The sequence below is a fragment of the Mytilus trossulus genome, chromosome 10 (genome assembly GCF_036588685.1).
Source record: "Mytilus trossulus isolate FHL-02 chromosome 10, PNRI_Mtr1.1.1.hap1, whole genome shotgun sequence".
Classification (NCBI taxonomy): domain Eukaryota; kingdom Metazoa; phylum Mollusca; class Bivalvia; order Mytilida; family Mytilidae; genus Mytilus; species Mytilus trossulus.
The window spans coordinates 60,977,886-60,988,030 of record NC_086382.1 but is presented as its reverse complement, the minus strand read 5'-3'; the positions used below and the strand labels follow the sequence as shown (position 1 = coordinate 60,988,030).

General features: G+C 34.4%; 1 protein-coding gene across 1 annotated transcript; it reads left to right on the top strand.

Annotated features, from left to right (window-relative positions):
* Positions 1-222: 222 nt before the first annotated feature.
* LOC134686444 (basic phospholipase A2-like) lies at positions 223-8,959 on the top strand. The gene is made up of 5 exons (XM_063546110.1): positions 223-368; positions 1,258-1,337; positions 4,883-5,045; positions 7,666-7,784; positions 8,497-8,959. Exons 2-5 carry the CDS (start codon positions 1,262-1,264, stop codon positions 8,613-8,615), a joined length of 477 nt encoding a protein of 158 aa, XP_063402180.1. The 5' UTR covers positions 223-368; positions 1,258-1,261; the 3' UTR covers positions 8,616-8,959.
* Positions 8,960-10,145: the final 1,186 nt, after the last annotated feature.

Here is a 10,145-nt window from a genome sequence, read left to right as displayed (position 1 = left end):
GAAAATGTAATTATACGTGGAACAAAAATGTGAATATCCAACAATATCACTGAAATTATTTTTTGTAAACCCAGTTATTTCTGCCAATTATTTTAATCCGACTCAAGAAAATATTCAGTTCCGTTATTCCAAATATGTGTCTATTATCCCGCTGAGTGTTCTAACATTTTCATCATTACTTATTTATTTGTTAACTAGTATCTATTTGTTTGTTTGTTTGTTTGTTTATCTATTTATCGATTGCGTAAAAGTTGAGTTATTGACTATCAAACACCCAGACGTCTATAGGATTGACTAAAGTCCAGCGAGATAACAGTCTTCTTTATTTTCTTATTTTCATTGATAAACGTGTGAGGATATTTACTGTGGTAAGTCTGTATATTTCATTTTTCATTTTTTTATTTTATTTTCTAAGTATAATGAGATATTTTTTATATAAAATGTCATTTAATTATATAGATATAAAACTGAAGATGTGGCATGGTTTGCCAATTAAACAACTCTCCACAAGAGAGCAAATGACACAGAAATTAACAACTATATATAAAAAAAAAAAGATGTGGTATGATTGCCAAAAGTAAAATCACAAAAATACTGAACTCAAAGGAAAATCGATTTGGAAAGTCCATAATCACATGGCAAAATCAAAAAACAAAACGCATCAAAAACGAATGGACAAGAACTGTCATATTCCTGACTTGGTACAGGCATTTTCAAATGTAGAAAATGGTGGATTAAACCTGGTTCTATAGCGTCAATGAGACAACTATCCACAAAAGACCAATATGACACAGACTTTAACAACTATAGGTCACCGTACGGCCTTCAACAATGAGCAAAGCCCATACCGAATAGTCAGCTATAAAAGGCCCCGATAATACGATGTCAAACAATTCAGACGAGAAAACTAACGGCCTTATTTATGTTAAAAAAAATATGTAGCACATAAACAAACGACAACCACTGAATGACAGGCTCCTGATTTGGGACAGGCACATAGGCCACCGAGCGGCCTTCCGAACAATGAGCAATTTCCAGAGTGGGAGTCGAGTCGTAGTTGTCTACTGATATGTATTTTTCAATGAAAAGCCTTAAGTTATAGGAGAAAAGGCAATTTATCTTTACAATTTGGTGTCATATAAAAGGAAATTAAATTAATGAAGACTATTTGCTAGATTTTTTTTATATTTCATGCTTATTTATATTTATCCTATTGCATTTTCAAATTGCATATTATATATTTATTTATTTTCACAGAAAGATGAGGGTTAGCGGGAAAATAATAACTGTCTCATCAGCATCTCTTTTATTTGTAATAATTGTATGCAGTACCATTGGTAAGTTTAATTAACTCAAACACATTTTCGATATTCCAATTATCACCATACACGTTTGATAAACATTTTCAGGATTTTAATTTAACACGTAATGACATTTTTAAATCTTGGTTTTAATCGGCAAATACATTATTTTTTTTTATAATGAAATGTTTTTCTCTAGTTACAAAAATGTGGGGTCCTATTACAAACATCTATATTTGGCATTGCACAAGATACAGGCTTTTATCAAAACGTGTGGTCCGATCATTCAACGACAAATTCAGACTATCATGACAATTATGGATTCCGTCAAAGACCGAGGTGGATGTGTTTGTGTGTGTTTTCGGGTTGTTTTCTCACATGTACTCACATCTCATTTTCTTCATAGCCAAATCATACTGAAGAACATAAACTTTTCAATTTTATGATTAAAGTACTGAAGTGAAGTACTGAAATTCGGATGACCGTGACTAGTGAATAAGTGATTAAAAACGGAAGGGCCGTGTGCAGAATGTATGCGCCAGGATACCACAGGAATGACCTATCAAGATGATCTTCTGTAAAATGGCAGTTCACATTATATTAATCATTCAGTTCAAACAATTGTTAGATAATACATCAGAAACGAACGGACTGGAGAAAAAAAAATGAACAAATATAACGAAGGCTAACACAACAACTACGAAGTCATCATTAAGAAAGGGAACAGTAGTATACCGCTGTTCAAAACTCATAAATCCATGGACAAAAACAAAATCGGGGTAACAAACTAAAACCGAGGGAAACGCATTAAATATAAGAGGAGAACAACGAAACAACACTGAAATGTAAAACACACAGAAACGGACCAAGCATCAAAATCCCACGAGAATAAAAAAATATAACCATCATATGTTTAATTGAAATCTATTCCTTACACATGACTTATATCTGTGATAATTATTTGTATGGTACTAAGATATAGAAAGTCAGCAGTCAGATAAAAAAAATATTGAAAGATTTTCTTACAAAAGGAGTGCAATGGTAAAGGCTAACCTTTTCACTTTACAAAAAAAAAAAAATAAGGGAAAAGAATAGATTAAAAGCTTTTTAAGAAAAAACGAAACTAGTTGGGTGCATATGCAGTTGCACAAATGTTATAGTTTCTGGACGCTAATCACAAATACACTAAATTAAAAGAAACAAAGTTCATTAACCTGTATAAATGATATCTGTGTCAGTAGTTCATATGAACCATGAATTATACTGATAAATAATGTCCATATCTTGAATGCATGATCATTTTGTATGTATTAGATGAGGGTGTTAGTCCTTATTGCGTGTATCTTATTTACACCACGATAGTGTGGTTCACCTGCATTCAATGACATCTTGGTGTACGTGTTAGATTAAGTCTTTTCATATCTGAGTGGCGTCAGCGTCGAAGATATGAGACGACTATTTCTTATTACGAAGTAATATACACCAGTTATAGTATCGTTGGCCTTGTTCCAGAAAAAGAACAATTGGTGCTGATTACACAGGAAAAGTGCCAGTATCTCAAAATTTCCAGATGCAGTAAAACTTTCAGACGATATTTCATGGTTATGGATTTGGAATGAAATAATATTGATACCTTTACACTGCCTGTATACCAAGTCAAGAAAATGGCATTTGTTTTCAATTCGTTTTATGTACTTGAGCTTTTGATTTTGAAATTTGATAACTTTTTTTAATGTTTTTCATGGCAATATGAATCGTTGTACTTGTTATGCTGATAAATGAGAACAGTTCTATGTAAACAATGTTTATGTAGGGAGCCGTTTTAGCCGAGATATACAATTATCTAAAATAAAGTTTTATTTTGGATTCCATGTTCGTAATTAATGCATCACTTCTTTCATCTTTATCGTTATTCCAACTTCAGTAATTTTTTTCGATTTTGATACTAGTATACTGATTAGAACTTTCCTGATAACTATATTTATCATTGTTATCAAATTGAACTATGATTTGGATAGACGGACTAATCCTGCTTCTTTCAAACTTAAATTTATAGCCGACATATATTTTACAGAAGATAACATTTTATACATATAATCCTGTACGGATATCTATAATTGTTATTTGTTATTTTATACACCAACTTTATTTGAACTTGGGAAGATGGTTGTATCAATGGCAATCATGCTATATCTACTTATTCTCATATTATATGCAAGATAAATTTTTTGTTGGCTGATATTGGCTTTGAACCAGCTGCCAGTAACTGCGAGTGCTCTCAGATCTATACTGTCCTTTTTATTTTATTGTGGAGATGTATAAATACCCTGTCACGTGTTGTTGTTTTATTGTTTTTTTTCTTCTTAAAGCCCTTGCCAACTATTTTCATATTTTTTTTTATGTTGCACTGTTATACCATTGTCCCAAGTCCCTGACTGCGTACATGAATTTTTTTTTTCGGGTAGAAGAGATGACACCACAATAATTTCCTACAAACATTATATTACTCCAAATACTGAAATTATTTTGTGCAACATAGAAAACTACAAACCTTAAACATATTTATTTATAGTGGATTGGGAAACAAGTTTTGCAACTTATATTAATCCCTTTCCACTTTGCGGGTGCGAGTGCTGCCTTGTAGCGGCATTAGCCTACTCTTTTTCGAAATCTACAAGGGTGTCTTTAACGTGCAAGAGATATGGCTCTCTCTTAACACGGGTCAGCCATTTATCGTCCCCTTCCGACGGACTATCATCGTTTCCTCAAGACCATACTCGCAAATGGTGTCAAGGGAGAGCCGAAAATTGAGTTCCTGAAATTTTCATCCCAGACGGGAATCGAACCAGGAACCTTTGTGCTAGTAGTCCGATGCACTAACCACTACACCACGGCTCTCTAAACTACAAGACAAAACACAACACGGAACACACCAAAAACCGAGGGATGATCTCCTGGAAGTGCTCCGGGAGGATTTAATAATAGATTCTTCTCTACGTGTGGCATCTATCAATACGAGCTATATACCCCGCTGCATACCATCATTCTCCATGTGAAATTATTACTGTTTAGTATAGACATTGAACGACAAAATTTCTTTTTTGTGACGTTTGCATTTTCCGACGCCCAACACGCAAAACGAGGAATTTGTATTTTAATTTGATAGATGCTTTTTGTGTTTTTTTTGTAAATGTTTGTATGTCTAGGAATGTTACACAGTGATGACTGCTGTGACCATATTTTGATTATTTTACCGATTATGACAGTTTTGTTTACGCATCGTTGTAAACATAAAGGATTTTGATGCGACTGTATCAAAAGTGAAAGGTTTATTATAATCCTGGTACCTTTGATAACTATTTAGCGCTATAAAACCAGGTTCAATCCACCATTTTCTACATTTGAAAATGCCTGTACCAAATTAGGAATATGACAGCTGTTGTCCATTCGTTTGATGTGTTCTATCCTTGGATTTTGCCATTTGATTAGGGACTTTCCGTTTTAAAAATTTTCTCGCAGTTCAGTGCTTTTGTGATTTTTTTTTTATATAAATATAATAATATTGAAACTGTAAATTTCAGTCACAAATGTTGAATCACGGTCTGTTCGCCAGAAGAGAACTATCTTCCAGCTATGTACGCTGATCAACTATTATACAAACAGGACATGTACTGATTATAACGACTATGGCTGCTATTGTGGTTATGGACAAGCTGTTGGCAAACCAAGGGATTATGCTGATGCGTAAGTTCTATATCTTTACAATTGAAAAAAAATGAACAAAACACATAAACAGAATGGATTATTAATAAACATAATTAAATGTGATCGAAATAAATTCGAATGCTAGATTGGTGTTTAACGCTATTGTGCTATCTTGGCGATTTTGTTTAGTGTTTTATGTACACCCCTATGTTCTAAATAATATTAGGTCATATTTCGAAATATTTCATAAAATAAAAGAACAGAGTTCCAATGTCCCCCGCATTACTATTTTTTTTAGGGTAATAACTAAATAGAACACTTTTGTGTGGGCCATTTTCCATAAATTTAATATTTCTAAGGAACAGTAGTCTTTTAAAAAAAAAATTCGGACATCATTATAGAACTTATTCGAGATATTGCTGATATTAACTTATAGTACAAGTTTTATAAAATTCTGACCAGAGTTTTACCTGTGAGAGCGCTAAGAAGAACGCCCTGTATTTCTACGTCCCATACAACGCATTATGCAAGGGATAACTAGGTACACAATTTCAATATCAGGGACATATGTGACTGAAAACTGAATTTGGAAAACTGATATAGAGGTTATACACGAAGACAACAACCTATATGTTGGCTATACACGAAGAAGAATACTGATAGGTTGGTTATACGCCAATGAGACACTGAAATGTTGATTATATAACCAAGGAGAAAATTAATTTGGTTACAAACGAATGAGACAACCCGTAATTTGATTATACGCAAATCAGACACAAATATCAGGGGCGGATCCAGCCTCAAACGAAGGGGGGTGTGCTGGATAAATCCGAGTCGCGAAGCGACTCTACCGACCTCGTAGAGATCGTTTTACGGCAGGGGGTACGGGGGCCGCTCAAGGCCCCTGGAAGCTCTGAGAAAAATGCTGCAAAATCCTGCATTCTGACGATTTCCTGGCACTTAATTCCTGTTTTTTGAAACCATACTTTTTAATGTTTTTTATATGTAGTTCAACAATTTTGAGCAAAAACAGGTTTTCCGCGATATACTAGTACCATGCAAAAGTTTTAAACAGTGGAGCTGATATAAAAAAGGTTATATATGGTGCCATAATACCTAGGCCATCGCACCACAAGTTCTAGTTCGGTCGTCATCGAAGCTTATTGATATTAAATATGGTATCACCAGTCATGTATAGTTGATCAAAGGAATGTGGCTCTAAAGCAACTAAGTTCCGACTGAACATATTTGACGTATAAGTGTACATATGACGAAGATCCGCAATCTCCAAACAGAGTTATCGGCGGCCCCTTGTCCTATGTGGGAGAGCAACGGATGATAAATCCGGTTAGAGATTGGAAAATCCATTCCGAGTTCAAGTTTCAGAGAAATCAGTTTAAAACCAAAGGTAAACCTCAATTTGACGGACGATTACGAACGACAGAAAGGCTGATCAACTAAACGTCTGTCAGCAAAGTTGAACAAGGAGATGGTTCAAACGTAGTACATTTATGGTTCAAACTCAAATCGTCTTTCGATTGTCTTAATGCATTATTTAATTTAATGACTCAAACACAAAATATAGAACAGACTGATCTGACTGAGTAATAACTACAACTCCGATATTTAATTCTGACAATTATGTACATATATTTTTTTCAAAATTGAACAAGAACAAAATGTTCCATCTAAAAGATGTTTTTTCCAATATAAAAATGAATATGCATGTACCCATATTATATGTTATCGTGGAAGATATCAATTCAAAAACTAGTACAAGTTCAGCACTGAAGATTGATTAAAGTCAAAATGGTAAAGAAGTTAATCTGTAAATTGTGAATCATTTGCTGTAATTAGACTGTTTTTAAACATACGTCTTCGATGAGATTGGATAAAAAGTTTACAAATGTCTTCAATGTTGATGTCAACATCTCCGTGAACATTCATAAGTGTAAGTCCTGCCAGTCTTTCATCTCCCATACTGTTTCGTAGATATGTTTTTGTCCTACGTAGGGTGGAAAAGGATCTCTCGGCTTCACAACTTGTTACTGGCAATGTACAACCAATTATTAGAAGTTTCCTGATATTTGGGAATATGTCTTCATCAGCGACGTTCAGACATCCCAGTAAACTGTCTGGCAGTGGATCCTTTCCCTCCCAAAACCTATTCCATAACTGCAACTCAGATCTGAGAGATGAAGGGGCGACTAAATCATCTTTCCAAAACGACAGTTTTTTAACAAAATCCTCAATATCACTGATTGACTTTGAAGAACTTGGAAGCAATCCAAACAACTCAACACCAACTCTGTCTTGAGATTGAAACCGGGTTTTCATCTCAGTATCTAAATGGTCACTAAATGGAATGGCCATATTTCTACGGAAGTATTCTTCTGCAGAATCACTCGTAGCATTAGCTCTGTTTGTCTGTCGACCTGTTATTCTTGGTTTTGTTATTTCTGTACCAACTAGAGCTGCAAGTGCCTCAGCATCCTTGAACCAAGTTCGAAAAAGGTCATCGATATCTTTACGATACTGAGATATTGTTGTTTTAGCATTGTCTATGTATTGGTAAGAGCCTCACGGTTTTGTTCAAATTTTAAATTTAATGCTTTTAAAAAATTATACGAAAATAAAAAAAAAGGGGTTTTTTTTGTAGATGTTGCCGAAAACATGATAATTGCTACGGAAGGGCCGTGGAAAGTTGTTATCTGTTTCCACAGATAGTATCAATAGGATATACATGTGATGATAACAGGAGACAGTGTCGCTGTACAGGTATACACATTTTACTAGTTTTCGATTAAACGTTTACTTAATGTCCATTTCTAGTATTAAAACGAAAATCAAGTACTTGCAAAGCGTTTCGTGTCCGTATCGGCTCACAAGGCAGCAACCAATTTGGTGGTGGTAAGATGTAAATACTAAACGTATGTACCAAAGAATAACATTATACAATCAACTACATTTAGACCGTACGCCCTACAGAGAGTCTTGACATAATTATATACATATTGGTTACCTAAACTATATACAAAATATTGTAAAATGCATGTAGTGATGATATTGTTACATTGTTTAATTAGAAACCTTTTAGAAAAGTTTATTTATAAGATCAATGAGTGTGCCCGGATATCTACTAAATATACGAGCTCGGAAAACAACATCGCCGAAAAAATAAGATAAGCAACCCCGTTTTAAATAAATTATTTTCAGGTACAGCCAAAAATCCAAACGAAATCTCGGATGAAATCCTTAAGTAAATGTTTTAAGTTATTTGTGGTAACAAAATCCTTGACTTAGTAATTACTTGTAATAAGTAGTGTAAATAATTATGACGTCTTGGAAGGCTGTTTTAAATGTTTGCTTTGACGCCTTCCTGCGATGCATGGCGTCAAAGTAAAAAAATATAATAACCTTTTAAGATGTCATAATTATTTGGACTACAATAATCAAAAGTAAATACATTTCGTTGTATATATTTTTTCAGATGCAGTGAATACCTGTGAACGTACTGTGTGTGAATGTGAAATCAGTCTAGCTCATTGTCTGTCAAGAGCACCGTATCATAATACATATTACCACATGGACCGTTCGGAGTGTAACTAAAGACAACCATGTATAGTGTTATTTTAATATCATCCAGTTGCATTTCTAAGAACAAATCTGTCTGTTTTGTTACATTTTTTGCTTTGTTTTTAAATTCATATTTCAGTCAGGTGGACACATTTGTATATTTTATTTGTTTTGGTAGGGACAAATCATACATAGATCGGATCTAAAATATATAATTTGGAAGGAAATTTACAAAAGGAAAAAAATGCTTGCACAAAAAAACCCATCTAAGACCAAAAATGTATCTTTGGGTTATCAAACAAGTCTGATGGTGAAGCTTTTTGTTGCTTTGTCTATTTGTTTGACAAGCATTAAAAAACATTAAAAATGATGTTGGATGTGCTCATTTATAATTTAGATTTCGACGCATCAATGTTAATATAACTGAATTTGATGAGCCTATCATTAAAGTGAGAGAGTTAGCGCTATAGAACCATGTTTAATCCACCATTTTCTACATTTGAAAATGCCTGTACCAAGTCAGGAATGTGACAGTTGTTGTCCATTCGTTTTTGATGCGTTTTGTGTTTTGATTTTGGACTTATGGACTCACCGAATTGATTTTCCTCTAAGTTCAGTATTTTTGTGATTTTACTTTTTATGAGATGTTATTGGTTTTTAAACTCACTGTCAGTAACATAGATGCCAACCCCCTTTTGACACAATCAGTAACAAACTATCAAATTTTCCGTATTTTTTAAAAAGTTTTCAGTAATCATTCATAAACGTGCATTTACCATTAAAAATTACTGACGAGTGTTTGCAAAGTGATGTGCACTAAAATTTGTAGTTTAACATGTTGTCTGTATAGTAAGTAGTCAATTCATTAATTGTTCAGATGTTCTCGACTCGTACATTTTCGTTTTGTCAAGGAGAAGAAGAGAAAGGGGGAAAGCTACTTCGTAAAATGCCAGTTTGACTCTTCGGAAGTCAGTTCCCCAAGGGTGACTGGGGTATAGGAATATGGTCACTGGGTTTTCTGCCGACCGGCAATGAAACGCTTGCCGAGGTGGGGCGTCCGTTTGACTGTGCGGGATGTATCAAGTTCGCAGTCACGTCCGGTCAGAAGGGGGACGTTAAATCCGATGCCTCGTGTAAAGAGAGTGCCACGCTCTTTGCACGTAAAGAACCCTTGCAACAACTCTTTTGAGGGGTCCGTAGGTGGCCTGTTGCAAGGCAAACTTTCTGTCCTTATCCAGAATACCCTCCTTTTCCGGTGGCAGTCCAAATTTCTTCGACCATCATCCCAGATGGCCTCTATTGTATCAACCTACCTATTGTATTTGTTGTGAACTTGTTCTCGTCCTGAATATGCATGAAATATTTGCCACTGGACGTTAAGCAACCAACAATCAATCAATCGGAAGTCAGTTAGTTAGTTAAAAATTCATAAGATTGTCAATTCTATCCCGAATTTGTCAATTACAACAGAAAAAGACGTAGAAATAACTTATTTTTTGGAATTTGGGCATGTGTAAAATCAATTGTTCCCCGGACTAGTGCTATACCGACCAGAAACTTAAA